Source organism: Pygocentrus nattereri, chromosome 16 (assembly GCF_015220715.1).
Source record: "Pygocentrus nattereri isolate fPygNat1 chromosome 16, fPygNat1.pri, whole genome shotgun sequence".
Taxonomy (NCBI): Eukaryota; Metazoa; Chordata; class Actinopteri; order Characiformes; family Serrasalmidae; genus Pygocentrus; species Pygocentrus nattereri.
Genome location: NC_051226.1, coordinates 310,470 through 331,226, shown reverse-complemented (window position 1 = coordinate 331,226; position 20,757 = coordinate 310,470). Strand labels below are relative to the sequence as shown.

Sequence of the window (20,757 nt, the reverse complement as noted above, 5' to 3'; positions counted from 1 at the left end):
CAAGTCTTCTGTTGTTCTCCTGTCCTCCCAACAGTCTCTCTCTCTCTGTCTCTTTCTCTGTCTCTTTCTCTCTCTGTCTCACTCTGTCTCTCTCTGTCTATCTCTCTTTCTCTGTCTGTCTGTCTGTCTCTCTCTCTGTCTGTCTGTCTCTCTGTCCGTCTCTCTGTCCGTCTCTCTGTCTCTCTCTCTCAGGACTGAGAATGTGGAACCTCAGTAATGTCGAGTCGGGCCGTAACGGGTCGTTCTCTGGAGAGGACTGTGAGGTCGAGCAGGCTCTGGGCATCGTGCTGGCCGTCATGATGGCTCTGGTGGTCTTCTCGCTGGGCTGCTCGGTGGAGGTGGTGAAGGTGTGGATGCACGTGCAGCGCCCGTGGGCCATCCTGCTGGGGCTGCTGTGCCAGTTTGGGTTCATGCCCCTCATTGCCTACTTGCTGGCACTGGGCTTCTCCGTCACGCCGGTGCAGGCCATCGCCATCATCATTGTGGGCTCCTGCCCCGGAGGAAGCACCTCCAACTTCATCACCTACTGGCTGGATGGAGACATGGACCTAAGGTGAGCGTTCTAGCATTAGGAGTTTGAGGACCCGGACTGGACGTGTCCTGTTACTGAACTGTAGTGGAACAGTGCACAGGTACAGAGAACCGCCTCAAACTTCATATAAATAAGAAAACGTTGTTTTTTTATTGAGAAAAAAAACAAAAACATACAGAATGAAAGATCATGAACAATCAGGACAGTCACTTTATGAGGTTCTACAAGTCGTTCACAGTCCATGTTCTGGTGTAAGCTGAGCTCGGCTGATGTGCTTTAAACTGTGGGACAATGTCCAATACTTTCTCTCTCTGTGTCTCTGTCTCTCTCTTTTTCTCTCTCTCTTTCTCTCTCTCTCTCTCTCAGCATCACCATGACGAGTATCTCCACTGTGCTGGGTCTGGGTACCATGCCTCTGTGTCTCTATATCTACTCCTACTCGTGGATGCAGATGGGAGGTGTGCAGATCCCGTACATCAACATCGGTAACACATTCAGAGACTCCATCACTGCATCACAGCAGCTCTGAGGCCTCTCTGTCCTCAGTAGCCCTCACAGCAGGTCATCTTTTAGAGCAGATATTCTCAAACCTTCCCACCTCAAGGCCCACTTCCCCCAGTCCTCTCTCAAAACTGCTCAAGCTCTGTCCAGTTACATGGAGACTGTGAGTGAACAACCTTTTTCCAGCCATTCTGTTGGATTGAGGTCTTGGTTTAATCGATTCCTATATAGCTCAGGTTTTTGCAGGAGGTTCTCCTCCAAAATTCCTCTACATTTTGCTTCATTCATTCTGCCTTCTCACAAGCCTTCCAGGACCTGCCATAGTGCAGCATTCCCACAGCATGATGCTGCCACCACCATCAGAATTTTTGGAAAAAATGGTGGAATTCCACTTTAAGTATAGACAATGTATCTAATATTTTGTATTATTAGATTATTATTAGAATATGATTATTATTATTAAAGGGTAAATGTCTTTAGACAAGTGTAATGATTATTTTACTTGCTTCAGCAAATAATGCTTGAGGGAAACACAATTATGTGATCGTTTAATGAGAGTCAATGAGATGCCTTCACCTGACAAGATGTCATTTTCTGTAGTGCTCTTAGTTCTGCAGCCAGCGTGTTTTTGAGAACATGTCCTCGTCTCTTCATAGGAATGGCGTCCATCACGCTGATCGTTCCTGTGCTGTTCGGAGTGCTGATCAACTACAAGTGGCCGAAAGTAGCAAAAATCATTTTGAGGGTGAGAAAATTACATTTCAGAGAAACTTAGACTGTTAGACTGTTCACTCGCTTTCTGTGTGTTTTCTGTTTACTGTTAGAAATGAAGGTTCTGTTCAGGTACGTTTCTCCTTCATCGAGGCCCAAACAGTGTAAATGTTCCTTCAAAGGTTCTACAGTGGTTTTAAGGTCTGATTGTGAAGCTTAAATCAGTTCCTCCAGGTGAAAAGTTGGTATTTGTTCCTTTTCATAACCGAATGTTTTAAAACAGAGCAGTAGAATAAAAGCCTGGAGGCGAGGCGAGGCGGGGTGTGTGGAGTCAGTCCAGCTTAGAACACATCATTTCAGTGGATTATGGTTCAGTTATGTTCCCTGACTAAAGGCACTGAGATGGAGCCTAGAGGGTTCCACCCCAGTGATGAGAGGGGAACCGACCCAGAGACAGTCTAGTACCTTTATTTCTGAGAGTGCAGTGTTTGTTTTGTAGTTTATCCTATTTGCAAGAACAGATCTGAAACTGTGTACCTTCTGTTCCACTACGTCCATTAGGTAGTGACTGAATGCTTGAAAAGTGGAGCAGCAGAGTTTTCCTACCAGTTTAAAGGCTGTTCGATCCACTGCCTGCACATACATTTTGCTGTTGTTGGAAGAAAATCTTGTATCTCCAAAATGGTAACTTTACAGCAGAAGGAAAAGATCTGCTTTACTTTTAATGGACATCATTGGAACCAGAACTTTTTCCAAGTTATTTTGGGCCATTTCTTTTTGTCTGTTCTTCATGAAATTTACACACAACAGGCATTTTCAAATTATGTCAAAAACTGAAAAACGACAAAAATGGAGGTTTTTAAGGTTTCCTTCTCTAAGTATACGTTTCTACTGTTTCTATACGATCTATGTAAAAACTCCACCAGAGCCTGAAGTCCCTGTGCTGCTGCAGGTGGACTGTCTGATTTCCAATGTAAATGAATTCGTCTGCAAGCAAGTAATGATTTACATTCGTACACAAATGTTTGAACATCCCACTAAGATGGTCATATGAGGTCCAGATGTTTTTTAAATAAGTTATTATATCTTCTATGAAGAAAAACACCTTTATCCACTCATTTAGAAACACCCAACTTGTGCTTCCACTCACTGACCACTTTATTAGAAACCCCTCCCTGATTGGTCACTGTAGGTGTAAGAATTACAGATGGTGTGTTGCTCCACAATTTGCACCTTACTCTATTCTTCATGGGTTTATATTGACCAAAAATTAAATCCAGTTTAGTTCAGTTGTTATGTGCTTTCTTGTTGTATGCACCGTATTTGGCTGTGTTCAATGGTGATGGGAGAGAGGTGAACAGGCAGGCATGCAGGAAGGCAAGCAGGCAGGTGTTACACAGTGGTTTAATCAAAATGGCTTTAAGGTTCAAAGTAACCAAAAAGGTGAGTTTCTAAAGTGCAGATTCCAAATATACAAAGTTTACAAAATGACAAATGAAGGTGAATGAGAGTTGTTCTCCTTCTCTCTCTGCAGATCGGCTCCTTAGTGGGCGGGTTGGTGATGTTAGCGGTCGGTGTGGCTAGTTTTACACTATGTGATGGCCTGTGGGGCTCGGACATCAGCATTCTTGTGATCAGTGCCATATTTCCTCTGATTGGCTACCTGGCTGGATTCATCATCACTGCTATAGCCCGGCAGCCATGGAACCGGTCAGAAAACCCTTTGTGCTCTGCTAGACTGTGTAAACATTTACTTTGTGCAGCTGTGCTGAGACATTTTCACTATCAAGGGTCCAAATCACTGATTTAAGGCTTCAGTCATGTATGGCTGATTAAACAGGTTTAAAGGGAAGACATATGAGACTAACTGGTTACTTTATCAGAAACCCCTCTGCTGTAGTTTCACTGTGCTGGTGTTCACGTAGAGACTGAAGATCATCTGCTGATACACAGTTTGTGTTAAACATTACTCCTTAATCAGTGATCAGTTTCTGACCACAGAGAAAATTATTTTTGTGTGAACCACCCAGTCTTGATCTAACAGTGACACTGATGGCAGAACTAGACCAAATATTTTAAAGTATTAGCAGCTGAATACAGAATATATTGAACATAATGTGATTAGTAACTTATAGCATTATGATACATGAAGGAAAATATTTAGAATACCCTCAGAATACCTTCAGAATACTTTTAGAATACCTTGAGAATACCTTTAGAATACCTTGAGAATACCTTGATAATACCTTGATAATACCTTCAGAATACCTTTAGAATACCTAGAGAATACCTTCACAATACTTTTAGAATACCTTTAGAATATCTTTAGAATATGTTGAGAATATCTTTAGATTACCCTGAGAATACCTTGAGAATACCTTTAGAATACATTCAGAATACCTTTAGAATATGTTCAGAATACCTTTAGCATATCTTGAGAATACATTTAGAATACCTTCAGAATACATTAAGAATACCTTCAGAATACCTTTAGAATACCTTTAGAACACCATTAGAATACCTTCAGAATACCTTGAAAATACCTTGAGAATACCTTTAAAATACCTTGAGAATCCTGTGGGACACCAAACCCTGTGGGACACCAGAGGCAGCTGGCAGGTATCGACAGGCCAAGCGATCTGCGGCTTCAGTTGTCGCCAAGGCAAAAACCCGTGTATGGGAGGAGTTTGGTGAGGCCTTGGAAAGTGACTTTAAGTCGGCTCTGAAAAGATTCTGGCAAACCGTCAGGCGACTCAGAAGGGGAAAGCAGTGTGCCACTAGCACTGTATATAGTGGAGATGGTGTGCTGCTGACTTCGACTGAAGACGTCATTGGGCGGTGGAAGGAATACTTTGAGGACCTTCTCAATCCCACCGACACGTTCTCCAGTGAGGAGGCTGAGTTTGGGGACATGGGAATAGGCTTGTCCATTACTGAGGCCGAAGTCGCTAAGGTAGTTAAGAAGCTCCTTGGTGGCAAGGCTCCAGGGGTGGATGAGATCCGCCCTGAGTTCCTCAAGGCTCTGGATGTTGTGGGACTGTCTTGGCTGACACGCCTTTTCAACATTGCGTGGACATCGGGGGCGGTGCCACTGGATTGGCAGACTGGGGTGGTGGTGCCTCTTTTTAAAAAAGGGGACCAGAGGGTGTGTTCCAACTACAGGGAAATCACACTCCTCAGCCTCCCTGGCAAGGTCTATGCAGGGGTACTGGAGAAGAGAGTCCGGCTTATAGTCGAACCTCGGATCCAGGAGGAACAGTGCGGGTTCCGCCCTGTTCGTGGAACACTGGACCAACTCTTCACCCTCTCCAGGATTCTGGAGGGTTCATGGGAGTTTGCCCAACCAGTCCACATGTGCTTTGTGGATCTGGAGAAGGCATTCGACTGTGTTCCCCGGGGTATTCTGTGGGAGGTGCTTCGGGAGTACGGGGTACATGGCTCTTTGTTACGAGCCATTCAGGCCCTGTACAAACAAAGCTGGAGTTTGGTTCGCATAGCCGGCAGTAAGTCAGACTCGTTCCCAGTGAAAGTTGGACTCCGTCAGGGCTGCCCTTTGTCACCGATTCTATTCATAATTTTTATGGATAGAATTTCTAGGCGCAGTCAAGGGATGGAGGGTGTCTGGTTTGGTGACCTCAGGGTCACATCGCTGCTGTTTGCAGATGATGTGGTCCTATTGGGGACATCAGGCCGCGAACTTCAGCTTTCGCTGGATCGGTTTGCAGCCGAGTGTGAAGCGGCTGGGATGAGAATCAGTACCTCTAAATCCAAGACCATGGTTCTCAGGCGGAAAAGGGTGGAGAGCCCTCTGTGGGTCATGGATAGGCTCTTGCCTCAAGTGGAGGAGTTCAAGTATCTCAGGGTCTTGTTCACGAGTGATGGTACAAGGGAGCGGGAGATTGACAGGCGGATTGGTGCTGGGTCAGCAGTGATGCGGGCTCTTTACCGGTCTGTTGTGGTAAAGAAAGAGCTGAGCCATAAGGCAAGGCTCTCGATTTACCGGTCGATCTACGTTCCCACCCTCACCTATGGTCATGAGCTTTGGGTAATGACCGAAAGAATAAGATCGCGAATACAAGCGGCCGAAATGAGTTTCCTCCTCAGGGTGTCTGGACTCTCCCTTAGAGATAGGGTGAGAAGTTCAGTCATCCGGGAGGGACTCGGAGTAGAGCCGCTGCTTCTTCACGTCGAGAGGAGCCAGCTGAGGTGGTTTGGGCATCTGGTTAGGATGCCTCCTGGACGCCTCCCTCAGGAGGTGTCACAGGCGATTCCATCTGGGAGGAGACCCCGGGGAAGACCCAGGACACACTGGCGCGACTATATTGCCCAGCTGGCCTGGGAGCGCCTCGGAATCCCCCTTGGAGAGCTGGTGGAAGTGGCTGGGGAAAGGGAGGTCTGGGCTTCATTGCTTAGGATGCTGCCCCCGTGACCCGAACCCCGGAGAAGCAGAAGATAATGGATGGATGGATGGATGGATGGATGGATACCTTGAGAATATGTTCGGAATACCTTCAGAATACCTTGAAAATACCATTAGAATACCTTGAGAATACCTTCAGAATACATTTAGAAAACATTCAGAAAACCTTTAGAACACTTGAGAATACATTCAGAATACCTATAGAATACCTTGAGAATACCTTGAGAATATGATCAGAATGCATTTAGCATACCTTGAGAATACGTTTAGAATATGTGCAGAATATCTTCAGAATACCTTTAGAATACTTGAGAATACCTTGAGAATATGTTCAATATGTTCAGAATATTTTCAGAATACCTTTACAATACCTTCAGAATATATTCAGAATATCTTCAGAATACTGTCAGAATACCTTCAGAATATCTTTAGAATACCTTCAGAATACCTTCAGGAAGAGACAGGAAATGACAGAGTAGACGGCAGACTGCAAAACCGGCTGAAGGCGGAGCTTTTTGAAAATGGCGGCAGGCCACTGCTAAACTTTTCAGCTAATTTATTTCTATTCCGCTAGCTTAATCTTAGACAAGCACAAAAGATAAGTAACCATTTTTAAGGTTGTCTTTTCTTTATTTCTTATCTAGTTATTTCCTAGTTATTTTCAACAACTCCAACACTCTGGAGCACTGCGATATATTCACCTATATAGATGACTGCTTTGATAGAGTCATCATGAGCAAGTCAAATAAGACACCATCCACCAAGAGGAGTCGCCCCGAAGAATCCCCAGGAGCGGCCAGCCCACATACCAGCAGCACGGTGGAAGTTCTGGAGTCCATCAATAACAAGCTCTCCAGATTCGACGTGCGCCTGGCTCTAGTGGAAATACTCCACCAAGAGTTTCAGGCCCTGCGGGAGTCAGTGGAGTTCAGTCAGCAGCAGGTAGAATCACTCGCTGCAGAAAATGCGGTTCTGAGAGAGTCGGTGAAATCGCTCACCGAGGGAATGACCCGGCTCTCGGAAGAAAATAAAAAAATTAAAGAAACGGTCCTTGATCTCCAGTCCTGCAGCATGAGGGACAACCTAATATTTTCAGGAATCCCGGAGAAGGCAGACAAAGACCCGGTAAGTACAGTCAAGTCATTCATACAAACCCACCTAAAACTTCCAGAGGACACCGTTAAAAACATCGGCTTCCACCGCGTTCACCGCCTGGGGGGTAAACGGCCGGATGCGCGAAGACCCAGACCGATCGTGGCTAAGCTTGAACACTTCAAACATAAAGAGCTGTTAAAAAGCCGCGGCCGGGAACTGAGAGGAACGAACTTTAGTATTAACGACCAGTTCCCCAAGGAGATCCTGGAGCGACGCAAGGTCCTGTTCCCCATCCGTAAGCATTTCATTCAAGGAGGCTCCCGGGCCGTCATTGTAGTGGATAAACTGTACGTTAACGGTCAACTCTACCGCGACATTAATATCACACCATGGCTGTACTAATCAGGTGATCTGTACCAACACCGACGCCTTTATCCTAATACTTCATCATATCACCTTTCGACTAGTATAATAAGACATGTCTAAGAAAGAATCATTAATGCCGGTTTAATAAGCAGAATGCCTTAAATAATCCAAATGTTTTCTTCTTTCTTAAGTTGTATTTGTTTTCCCTTTTTTTGTTGTTGTTGTATGTGCGCTTTCATTTTACGTATCACCTTTTTTTCCTCCCCCTTTCTTTTTCAACACCCACACAGCGATTTGTTCATTCACTTTAAGCGATTTGTTCACACACACACACACACACACACACACACACACACACATACAGGCATATCTAACAGACACACACAGAGACACTCACACAAACATACAGGAGACACACACACAGACACACACACACACACACACACACACACACACACACACACAGACATATAGTGCAGATACACACACAAAACATACAACACAGGTATACAGCACACTTATACAACACATACACCTCTAGTAAACATCCAACGCCCAAACAGCTAGTTTTAACATGAGTACACTGAGGTTTGTTACATGGAATGTACGTGGAGCTGGTTCGAGGAAAAAGAGATTGAAAATTTTTAATCGGCTAAGCGACTTGCAAGCAGATGTTGTCTTTCTACAGGAAACACATCTGTCCAAAACACCTACATACACACTGACCTCTCCTCAGTTCCCTCATGCGTACTCAGCCTGCTACAACTCAAAACAAAGGGGGGTGGCCATACTAATTAACAGAAGGATAAACTTTTCCATTAGCAACAATATAACAGATCCTGAAGGTAGATTGATAATACTTAACTTGTCGATTCTAAATATGCATTTATGTATTGCTAATATATATGGGCCAAATGTTGACGACCCCTCCTTTTTTCATAATATTTTCACTGCACTCTCTGATCATTCTGACACCAAACTAATAATAGGAGGATATTTCAGCCTGGTGCTTCATCCAAAAATCGACAGGCTCAGTACAGCAATGAGTCAAAGGAACTGGCAGTCTGCAGACACTCTAAATCAATATATGAATGACTTTGGGCTCTCTGATGCGTGGCGTTCACATCACCCCACTCTCCGGGATTACACCTTCTTTTCAGCAGTACACCATTCACATTCTCGTTTAGACAACTTCTTAGTTAGCAATTCTATTATGATGGATGTCACAGACACTCAGATTCACCCTATCACTATCAGTGACCATGCACCGGTATCTCTCTCTCTGGCACAGAAAAGAACCACACCAACAAACAGGAACTGGAGATTAAATACATCACTACTTAAAGAACAAGATTTCATTAATTATTTCAAAAAGGAATGGACAACATATTTAGAAAATAACGATCTGCCAGGAACATCACCGTGTGTTCTTTGGGAAGCAGGAAAGGCAGTAATGCGGGGAAGATAATATCCTACTGCACACATAAGAAAAAAAAAGAAAAAACGCAGGTATTAGAATTGGAAGAAAAAATAAAATCCTTAGAAGCTGCCCATGCTGCTTCACCACAAGAACACACAATGAGCAAGCTGAGAAAACTCAAACTGGAATTAAATGAAATAATAGACAAAAAGACACAATTTTCACTGCAAAGGTTGCGTTGGCAGAACTTTGAACATAGCAAAAAATTCCTTGCTAACCAGTTAAAGCTAAATAAAGAAAAAACAACTATCTCTTCTAAAAAGTCTCTTAAAGTCTCAACTGGAAACATCACTCATGACCCACAACAAATAAATAAAGCTTTTAAAGAGTTTTACAAAGCCTTATATTCATCACAGATTAATCCATCTGACGCAGGTATTGAAGAATTTCTTAATAATATTAATCTCCCCAAGCTGGAAAATGAACAAGTTGTTGCCCTAGATTCACCACTTGCTTTATCCGAATTACATGAAGCCCTGCAGCATCTACCAAATAACAAAGCCCCAGGCCCAGATGGAGTTCCAGTAGAGTTCTACAAAGAATTCTGGTCTGTGCTAGAACCAACCTTTTTCAGAATGGTAACTCAAATTCAAAATGAGAACGTACTGTCCCCAGACATGAATTCTGCTAACATTAGCCTACTTCTTAAACCAGGCAAAGACCCTACACTGCCTTCTAGCTATCGCCCAATTTCACTCATAAACATAGATCTTAAAATTATTTGCAAAGTCCTTGCCAGAAGATTAGAGAAAATCACTCCACTTATAGTGCATCCTGACCAATTAACAAATTAGAGACAACCATTGTATCTTCAGACGCAGAAAAAGCATTTGATCGGGTAAACTGGAAATATTTATTAGCAGTTCTACACAAATTCGGATTTGGTTCAACCTTCATAAACTGGATCAAAACCTTACATAGCTCTCCTAGTGCACGTGTTAGGACAAACGATATCACTTCACAAAGCTTCACTCTGCAGAGGGGCACCAGGCAGGGCTGCCCACTATCACCCTCACTTTTCGTTATCTTCATTGAGCCATTAGCAGCAGCAATTCGACAGAATACAAATATTAAAGGAATTAACACAGAAACTACAAACCACAAGATAAGTCTTTATGCAGATGATATATTACTTTTCCTAGAAAACTCCCAAGCTTCTCTCCCGAATACAATTAGACTAATAGATAGCTTCTCTTCTATATCAGACTATTCCATCAACTGGGGAAAATCAACAGTTTTGCCTATAAACTGTAGTTTCCAGAACACGACCACCATTCCACTACAATCAGGTAATATTAGATATTTAGGCATACATGTCTCTGCTAGGCTTTTAGACTTAGTGCAGTTAAACCATATCCCTTTACTGAAAACAATAGAAGATGATCTCAAACGTTGGAACGCCTTACCTATATCACTCATGAGTCGCTACCATTAAAATGATGGTTTTACCAAAAATCAACTATTTATTCTCACTAATCCCAAATAAACCCCCTGCTGCTTGGTTTAAGTCCTTAGATTCAAACATCTCACAATTCTTATGGAAAAATAAGCCATCAAGAATAAGTCTGAAAATTCTACAAAAGCCGAAAAACAGTGGTGGTTTAGAACTACCAAATTTTTATAATTATTTCTTAGCCAATAGATTACAGTACATTTCAAAATGGATCAAACCTGACTTACTAGACAGTCCATGGTTGGACCTAGAACAAGCATTCTGTAGAAAAACAAAACTCTCAGACTTACCTTACATTAGCTCTAATATTAAGCGCCACGACGCTTTTAAAAGCCTCAGTATAAATAGCTCACTGACAGCCTGGTGGGAATTTCTAAAACTAACTCAGTCTCCACTTATTCCATGCAAACTAACACCCATTTGGAACAATCCAGACATTTGTCAGAATAAGAAAGTACTAAATTTCACATCATGGCATGAAAAGGGAATAAAAAATTTAGAACATGTTATTAAAGATGGAAACTTTGTCACATTCCAGGAACTCATATCAGAATATGGAATAAACAACAGTAAATTTCTTGAATATCAACAATTGAAATCCATCATTCAAGAGAGATTGAATCCCAACCAACTAAATTTGGAAATATCAACATGGGTAACTGAATTTTTTAATTTATGTACCCCTAAATTATTATCAAAACTGTACAAATTATTGTTAAAATTTGATGACTCAATCTCCCTCCCGATAGCCAAATGGGAACGTGATCTTTCTATCAATCCAGATCAAAGCTTTTGGACAGAAATATGTTCAAATATCTTCAAAATAAGTAAAAGCCCCAACTTACAACTTATACAATACAAAGTCCTTCATAGAATACATTATACAGGACAAAGGTTGTTCCAAATGGGCCTAGCACAATCAAACATATGCACCCACTGTACAGCCAATGTAACCGATAACTATATGCATGCTATATGGGATTGTAGGCCTGTTGTGCCCTGGTGTGCGCCCTCGGACTCGTGTGCAGCCGTGCATGTTCCTCCCATGTGTGCGCCCTCCCGCACATGTGCATGTTCGTCCCATGTATGCATCCAAACCAAACCGGTACTGGGTGGGCTTTCCATTCGCCCCCACCTCATCTAGGGGGATGGGGGGGTGTATATATGGGTGTGTGTGTGTACATATTGGGGTGATACGTGTATGTATATATGTGTGTGTATGTATGTATGTATGTAGGAGTGTGTATAGGTGTGGAGGTGTGTGTGCGTAGGTGTATATATAGGGGTGGATGAATATATGGGGGTGAAGGTATGTGGGTGTACATATGGTCGAGGATGTATATATGAGGTTGAGTGTGTGTGAGGACAGCTGGTTCTGGGTCGGGGGATCGCTGTCCCCGGTCCTCTCCCGGCTGCTCCCCTGTGGTTGCTACTACCCCCCCGGATGGGGGGTGCCTTGGGGCTTCAGGGCCTGGCCTGGTGCTCCGGCGTGACGGTTGGCATGCTCCCCTGGGTGGTTGGGTTCCGGGGCGGCTCAGGGCCCCTCGGCGGGGATGGGGCCCTGCTGGGTGGTGGGTAGCTCTCGGGCGTATGAGGCGCTGGGTCTTTGCTGCTGCCTCGTGATGGGGGGGGCATCCTGGGGGCGGCTCTGGTTCCTCTGGTTCCCCTGGACCTGCGCTCCGTGGCTGAGGGGGGTGCTGTCCGGAGTCCCCCTCTCCCTTCCGCTGGGGTGGGCATGCAGGGGTCACTGGGAGATGCGGCCCAGGGTCTCCACTGCTCCTGGGGGGGCCGCGGCGGGCGGGATTCCCTGGTCTTTCTCTGCCTCCCCCTGGCCTCTGGGGAGATGTTGTCGCAGCTTTCTGTCCTCGCTACTGAGTGGATCTTGTGACAAATTTATACTGTACTGCACTCACAAACACACACACACACACACACACACACACACACACACATACATCACAGTCATTTGTGCAGTATTTCCAAGTGCTGTAGGTCTCAGGTACACTTTCTTCTCTTTTCTCAGGAGCAGCAGTTGGTGAACCATCGCCGAGTCATTTGTGCTGTGTTTTTTCTGCCCTTTTTTTACTCCCCCCCTTTATCTCTCCTCTCCCTTCTTTACAGATTCCCCTGGCCTGTCAAGTCTGGCATGATGTTAACACATTTCATTAAAATATCAAATGTATAAACAAAATGAAATTAAATAATTAAAAAAGAAAGAAAGAAAGAAAGAAACACTGACAAGATGAGCCTATAATCTATAGTGCTCATTTTGGAAAAGTAAGTTTGTTTGGCACAGTAATGCAGTCTGACCATAATTCTGATAGCAATTCTGCCAGACAAGACAGGCAAAAAAAAAAAAGGCAGGTAAATCAGATGATTAGCATTTATCTGTTCATCTTTAACACTTTAAACTGACACATCCTTCTGTGTTGTAGTGGTGTAGTGTGCATTTAATATAGTAAGTAGACCTAAGATGCTGAGTGGTGTCACTGTTTACTCAAGTGTAAGGTGTGTGGTGGCCTGTAGCCTCAGGACTCTTATTAATATTCAAATATTTTTAGAATAATGCCTTAGAAATCAATTTTGAACATCAAATTTGACTGAAATGCTCATGACTAGTACGTGTATGTGTAGTAAAGTTTAATAAACAGAGTCCTACCACTCCATGACGAGGAGGAGACACTTCTTGCCCTGATAGAAGTTATCAAAGAGGTCAGCCACCCGCACAATCCGGGGACAGACAGATGCCAGACAGTGAAGCTCCGCCTCCTGACGAGCCTTTGGACTGTCCTTCAGCATCTGCAGGGAGAAAGCTGAAAGCAGACATCTCAGCTGCATTCCCATCCCTGTCTGCAGATGACCTGAGCGAGCTTGTACCTAACAAAGAAGAAGTGAATGTTGTGAAGATTTATGCGCATAAAGGCGATGCTGTTATTCTGTATGTCCTCCATAAGAACCCTGTGTTCTTTCAGTTGGAGAAACAGCTGTATCCTACAGTGTACACACTTTGGCGATACCCTGATTTATTACCAGCATTTACAACGTGGACTCCCGTAGTGCAGAAATTAATTGGTGGGGCAGATCTCATGCTGCCAGGGGTAGCGGTGTCCTCAGCTGGACTGCCTGATGTAAAGAAAGGCGACTGCTGTGCTATTAATGTAGTGTCCAACAGGGCTCCAGTTGCTGTGGGTACAGCAGCCTTGTCGAGTGGTGACATGAGGAGTAGTGGAATGAAGGGGAAAGGAGTGAACGTATTGCACACATACATGGACCAGCTGTGGGCTTTTGGCGATAAGACTGCTCCTCCTGTCACACCACTGACTGATACTTCAGTACAGGCAGATGGAGAGATGGATGGAGTGGAATCCGGGGAAGGAGGAGAGGAAGAAGTGATGCAAAATGAGGGGGTGGAGAATGAAGGACAGCCTGGCTCTGAAACGGCTGCTGTGGAGTCGTCGTGTCAGAGCCTGCTGGACCTTAACCTCGGAGAACAGGAGCAAGAGGTGACAGAAGAAGCCAAGGAGGAAGTGCAGGAAGAAGAGAAGGACTCCAGATCACCACAAGAGCAGATGGATTCTCTATTGTTTCAGTGCTTTCTACATGCACTAAAAAGTAAAGTGAAAAAGTCAGAGCTCCCCCTGCTGACTGGCACCTTCCTGTGCAAGCACATGGCCTCTTGCTGTCCTAGGGGAAGGCATCTTGACATCAAAAAATCCAGCTATAAAAAGCTTTCAAAGTTTCTGCAGACCATGCAGAAGGAGCATAGTCTAATTTGGGTGAAAGAGTTGAGTAAAGGAGTTGACAGCATTGTGGAGGTGGACTGGAAGAACCCGGAGCTGTGTTCCTTCTGCGTCCCAGACGACTGGGAGCCCCCAGAGGAGAGTGTGGAGGAGGGAGAGAACTGTGAAGTGTCTTATCAGCCCCCTGAAATCACCCCTCTTTATGGGGTCACCGCACGCCTTGAGCCTCTTTTCCAGGAGGCCCAGAAGAAAAAGGGTTCAGTAATCCAAGCTAGCGAAGTGAGGACCATCGTCATTGATTATGTGAAAAAAAATGAGCTTGTCCATGAAACCAACAAAAGTTATGTGAAAGTTAACCCTGTGCTGTGTGACTGCTTACTGGAGAAGTCAGAATACCAGGAGATAGAGGTGTTGAAATGGGATGACCTCTTCAGCAGGACTCTGAGCAGGATGCAAGCATGCCATCAATTGCAGTTTCCAGGACAGGCTCCTGTGGTCAGGAAAGGACAGGTGGAATCCATAGACATCACTGTAGCCTCCAGGGGCTCAAACAAGAAGGTTACAATAATAAAGAACCTGGAGGGCTTTGGCATAGACCCAGCTGTGGTGGCAGACACCCTACAGCATCGAGTCCATGCGAGCTCATGTCCTCCACAATGTCCCTGGAGCCAAAGACCGACAGCTGGTACAAATCCAGGGAAACCAGGTGCAACATGTTGGCAGACTGTTACTAGAACAATATCAAATACCTCGCAAATATATCCAAGGTTTGGATAAAGCACCAAAAGCAGGCAAGAAGAAGTAACGCACATCCCACTCTAGTGACTGTATATTAGTGTAATGTAGACAAAACTGCTGGACCCAGTTATCCTTTGTGTAATAAGACTACTCCATATTGCATGAAGACAAATCATCAGAATTCAATGTAGTGTCACATTCAACCACGCAATAAAAAAAACTGGAAAAAAAAAAAGAATACCTTCAGAATACCTTGAGAATACCTTTAGAATATGTTCAGAATACCTTCAGAATATCTTTAGAATACCTTCAGAATACCTTGAGAATACCTTTAGAATACCTTCAGAATATGTTCAGAATACCTTTAGAATTCCTTTAGAGTACCTTTAGAATACCTTCAAAATACCTTTAGAATACCTTTTACAATGTGTTTAGAATATCTTCAGAATACCTTAAGAATACCTTGAGAATATGTTCAGAATACCTTCAGAATATCTTTAGAATACCTTCAGAATACCTTGAGAATATGTTCAGAATACCTTCAGAATATCTTTACTTTAGAATACCTTCAGAATACCTTTAGAATACCTTGAGAATATGTTCAGAATACCATCAGAATATCTTTAGAATACCTTCAGAATACCTTGAGAATATTTTCAGAATACCTTCGGAATATCTTTACTTTAGAATACCTTCAGAATACCTTCAGAATACCTTGAGAATATGTTCAGAATACCTTCAGAATACCTTCAGAATATGTTCAGAATACCTTTAGAATTCCTTTAGAGTACCTTTAGAATACCTTCAAAATACCTTTAGAATACCTTTTACAATGTGTTTAGAATATCTTCAGAATACCTGTAGAATACCTTTAGAATATGTTCAGGATACCTTGAGAATACCTTGAGAATACCTTCAGAATACCTCCATAATACTTTGAGAATACCTGTAGAGCACCTTTGGAATATGTTCAGAATACCTTTAGAATACCTTCAGAATACCTTGAGAATATGTTCAGAATACCTTCAGAATATCTTTAGAATACCTTCAGAATACCTTGAGAATACCTTGAGAATATGTTCAGAGTAACTTTAGAATACCTTTAGAATACCTTCAGAATACCTTTACAATCCCTTTACAATACCTTTAGAATATGTTCAAAATACCTTTAGAATACATTTAGAATATGTTCAGAATATCTTTAGAATACATTTATAATACGTTCAAAATACCTTTAGAATACCTTTAGTATAAGGGTTGGAGTATATGTGTATATTTGAGTATATTTTAGTATATGTAATGGGTTGGAAAGTCATTAAAAATGACATGATTATACCTTTGACTCATTTCGTTTTAAATGCTATCTGTTATTCCATTTTGGCTTATGTTGTGGTTTAGGAGAGAATAATTGATATAGCTGGAATTCTGGCTTTAAGTGTGTATAAGTTTGTTTGTGATGCAGGGGCCCACTTCCTGAAAGCTTTTTAAAAAACAAAACAAAGTTAGAACAGATCTTAAGTTTGCTCTTAAATGCAGAACTTCTTGAATTTCTCTAACATTCTAACATTCAGAAAACATTTAGAATCATTCATCTTTCTTAGGCATAGCAGCTGTTCATAGAATTCTACTAATATACTCATTTTTAAGTTCTTTTCAAGAAGAATAACCATTTGACTTTTTTTTTACTCTGAAGTCTGAGGTTAAGAAGTCACATGAACAGAGAGTTTTTGTTTCAGACGCTCAGACTTGCTGATGACAGTGATGTTGTCTATGCAGATGCAGAACCATCTCCATGGAGACAGGAGCCCAGAACATGCAGCTATGTGGGGTGTTTCTGCAACTGTTCTTCCCATCGTCTGACGTGTTCACTCTGCCTGTCCTGTACTTCTGCTTCCAACTTCTCAGTGGCCTTCTGCTGGTCATTGGTCGGTCCTACATCCAAATCCACAGCACTCACTCACTCTAATCTGTAATAAATAAAAGGACTAATAATTCTGCTGCACAGGCAGTGGAAGATTGCAGGGGGGCCCTTGGTGGCCTAGGCTCCTGCAGCAGAAACTGGCTCTTGGTATGTGGAATGGAACCTCAATGGGGGGGAAGGAACCAGAGCTTGTGCGGGAGGTTGAGAGGTACCAACTAGATATAGTTGGGCTCACCTCCACCCACAGTGTCAGCTCTGGAACCAAATTCCAGGATAGGGGTTGGTCCCTCTCCTATTCAGGGGGTTGCACGAGGTGAGAGGCGCCGGGCGGGTGTGGGGATACTTACGAGTCCCTGGCTGGTGGCCGTGCAGTTGGAGTTTGTCCCGGGGGACGAGAGGGTCACCTCAATGCGAATTAAAATCGCAGAGAGGAAAACTCTGACTGTTGTCTGTGCTTATGCACCAAACAACAGGTCAGAGTATTCTGCCTTCTTGGGGTGAGTGGGCGGGGTTCTGGAAAGGGTCCTGCCTACAGACTCCATAGTCTTACTGGGAGAATTCAATGCTCATGTTCGCAATGACTGGGAGACCTAGAGAGGCATGATTGGGAAGAACGGCCTACCCGATCTAAACCCGAATGGTGAATTGTTATTGGACTTCTGTGCCAGGCATGGATTGTCCATAACGAACACCAAGTTCGAACACAAGGATGTTCATAAGTGTACATGGTACCAGAGCTCTTTGGGTCAGAGGTCAATGATCGACTTTGTTGTCGTTTCATTTGACTTGGGACCATATGTTCTGGACACTAGGGTGAAGAGAGGTGCTGAGCTGTCAACTGATCACCATCTGGTGGTGAAAGAGCTTTTCTCATGTCCCGGGGGAGGTAGGGGACATGGAGTCTGAATGGACCCGGTTCAAAACCTCCATTGTGGAAGCTGCCAGGCGTAGCTGTGGCCAAAAGCTTGTGGGTGCCTGTCGGGGCAGTAACCCAAGAACACCAGTGGACACCAGTGGTGAGGGAGGCCGTCAAGCTGAAGAAAGAGGCCTTTAGGGATTGGATGGCCTGAAGGACTCCCGACTCAGCAGAGCGGTACCAACAGGCAAAAAAGGTGGCAGTCGCAACGGTGGCAGAAGCAAAATCCAGGGTGTGGGAGGAGTTTGGTGAAGCCATGGAAAAAGACTTTCGGTCGGCTTCAAGGAGGTTCTGGACAACTGTCTGGTCACTCAGGAGTGGTCGGGGTGGCTGCACCCAAGCTTTATTCGGCAAGGGTGGAGAAACTCTGACTTCATGTGAGGATATTGTTGGTCTGGAAGGAGCACTTTGAAGAACTCCTTAATCTGGGAGACATGCCTCCCTCACGGGAGTCAGGGCCGGAGGCCTCTGGCATGTCAAGCTCTATTTCCCTAGTGGATGTCACTGAGGTAGTTGGCAAACTCTTCAGTGGCAAGGTACCAGGGGTGGATGAGATTCATCCGGAGATGCTTAAGGCTCTGGATATTGTGGTGCTGTCATGACTGATGCACCTCTGCAATATTGCATGGACCTCAGGAAAAGTACCCTTGGACTGGCAGACCGGGGTGGTGTTCCCCATTTTTAAAAAAGGGGACCGGAGGGTGTGTGCCAACTATCGGGGTATCACACTGCTCAGCCTCCCTGGGAAAGTCTATGCCAAGGTGCTGGAAAGGAGACTTTGACTGATAGTTGAACCTCAGATTGAGGAGGAACAATGCGGATTCTCAGGGTCTTGTTCACGAGTGATCGGAAAAGGGGTCGTGAGATCGGCTGCAGGCTGGGACAGGCGGCAGCAGGTTACTGAACCAGACTGTAGTGGTGAAGAGGGAGCTGAGCCATAAGGCAAAGCTTTCTGTTTACCAGCTGGTCTACATCCCGACCCTCACCTGTGGTCATGAGCTGTGGGTAATGACCGAAAGAGCGAGATCATGAATACAAGCAGTGGAAATGAGCCTCTTTGTAGGGTGGCGGGCTACACTCTATTTGATAGGGTGAGGAGCTTGACCATCTGGGAGGAGCTCGCAGTAAAGACGCTACTCCTCTGCATTGAGAGGAGCCAGCTGAGGTGGTTTGGGCATCTGATTTGGATGCGATAAGACCCCGGGGTCGTCCTAGGACCCGCTGGAGGTGTCCCTGGGAATGAGCTGGACTAAGTTGCGGGTGACAGGGCTGTCTGGGATTCTCTGCTCTCCCAGCTGCTACCACGACCCTATCTAAGCAGTTAATGATGATGATGATCATGATAATGATAATTCTGCAACTAATAATAAATCTAATAATAACAACAGGACTATTTTACAACTAATAATACTAATACTAATAACAATCACACTCATACTACTACTAGTAATAATAATAATAATAACTCTCATACTAATAATAATAAGTACAACATTTCCGTATTAATATTGCTGTATTTTTATTAATATATTCTGGGAATGTGATGATACCATAGTTGTTATTATTATTATTATTATTATTATTATTATCCCAATTCAGCCCCACATGTTCTGATCCACATTATCGCTCAACTCCATTGAAGTCATGGTTGGATTTTGATGACAGTAAAGTGTCATAATTATGACCATCTATAATATCCACTTTCTTTTTACAGGCTTTCAGATTTACAAGAGGATTTCGTGGAGGAGCGAGCTGAACTTCCAGCAAATAGAAAGAGCATCAGTGAGTGTGATTTAATGGAAAGACGCTGCCTGAGTGAGAGTGCAGATCACTCTCTGACTCACTCTTCACTAAGACAAGAAGACAGACTGAGAGGAGAGTGCTGAAGCTAAACTCTCTGTCCAGACCATGTTATTGTCTGTGAGCAGAAGAGAAACTGTTTTATTGTTTGTGATGAAAAGTTATTGTTGTGTTTGCAGCAGCAGGAAATACTTAGAGCTTTACTGTGAATGTTTTTTGTAAAAAGAGACAGCGTCACGAAGTCGGGATAAATTTTCATACCACGTTTCATGTCTTTACGTAATAACGTCATAAACAGGCCCATAAAGAGGGTCTGGCTTGATGTTTCGGCCTCAAATCAGAATCTGAATCAGAATCAGAATCCTTTATTGATCCCAGAGGGAAATTGCAGTTGTTACAGTTGCAATCATTTATATAAAAGAGTAAACACTTCAATTTAAAACAAAGATAAAGAGAAATTTGCAATATGTACACAAGTTCTTATGAATAATATAAAGTGGTGGTGACTGTGATAATAAATATTAAACATCTAGTATAAAGCAGTTCAAAATGATTGTACTTCTCATTTATTGCACACAGTTATTATTATTACACACATCAACTGTTTGGTATTTGAGTTTTGCACAGATGAGCTAGACTTTGTGAATCATACACTGAGGGAGGAGTTATAGAGTTTGATGGCCACAGGTAAGAATGACCTCATGTGGCGCTCTGTGGTCATTTCGGTAGAGTGAGTCTTGAGCTGAATGAGGTCCTGTGTCTCATCACTGTGTCGTAGAGTGGGTGGGAGCCACTGTCCATAATGGCCTTCAGTTTAGACAGCGTCCGCCTCTCCGACACGGCCGTCAGCGAGTCCAGCTCCACACCCACAGCATCACCGGCCTTGCGGATCAGTCTGTTGAGTCTGTTGGCATCTGCCACCCTCAGCCTGCTTCCCCAGTATGCAACAGCATAGAGGACAGCACTCGCCACCACAGACTGATAGAAGATCCTGAGCAAAGTCCGGCAGATGTTGAAGGACTTCAGGCGCCTCAGAAAATAGAGACGACTTTGGTCCTTCCTGTAGAGGGCGTCAGTGTTCTTA

The 20,757-nt window shown here is 43.8% G+C and overlaps 1 protein-coding gene and 1 pseudogene across 1 annotated transcript; both read left to right on the top strand.

Annotated features, from left to right (window-relative positions):
• Nucleotides 1–198: 198 nt before the first annotated feature.
• Nucleotides 199–19,964, top strand: LOC108413791 (solute carrier family 10 member 6-like). Its single transcript, XM_037545796.1, has 6 exons — nt 199–553; nt 899–1,017; nt 1,690–1,778; nt 3,279–3,454; nt 16,813–16,961; nt 19,588–19,964. Exons 1-6 carry the CDS (start codon nt 201–203, stop codon nt 19,668–19,670), a joined length of 969 nt encoding a protein of 322 aa, XP_037401693.1. The 5' UTR covers nt 199–200; the 3' UTR covers nt 19,671–19,964.
• Nucleotides 13,303–15,265, top strand: LOC119265396 (annotated as a pseudogene).
• Nucleotides 19,965–20,757: the final 793 nt, after the last annotated feature.

What these genes read in the sequence shown, in the direction of transcription:
- LOC108413791 (XM_037545796.1), top strand. Translation starts at nt 201, where the DNA reads ATGTGGAACCTCAGTAATGTCGAGTCGGGCCGTAACGGGTCGTTCTCT. An exon ending in GATGGAGACATGGACCTAAG is followed by an intron (nt 554 to 898) that starts GTGAGCGTTCTA and finishes TCTCTCTCTCAG; the next exon opens with CATCACCATGACGAGTATCT. An exon ending in GATCCCGTACATCAACATCG is followed by an intron (nt 1,018 to 1,689) that starts GTAACACATTCA and finishes GTCTCTTCATAG; the next exon opens with GAATGGCGTCCATCACGCTG.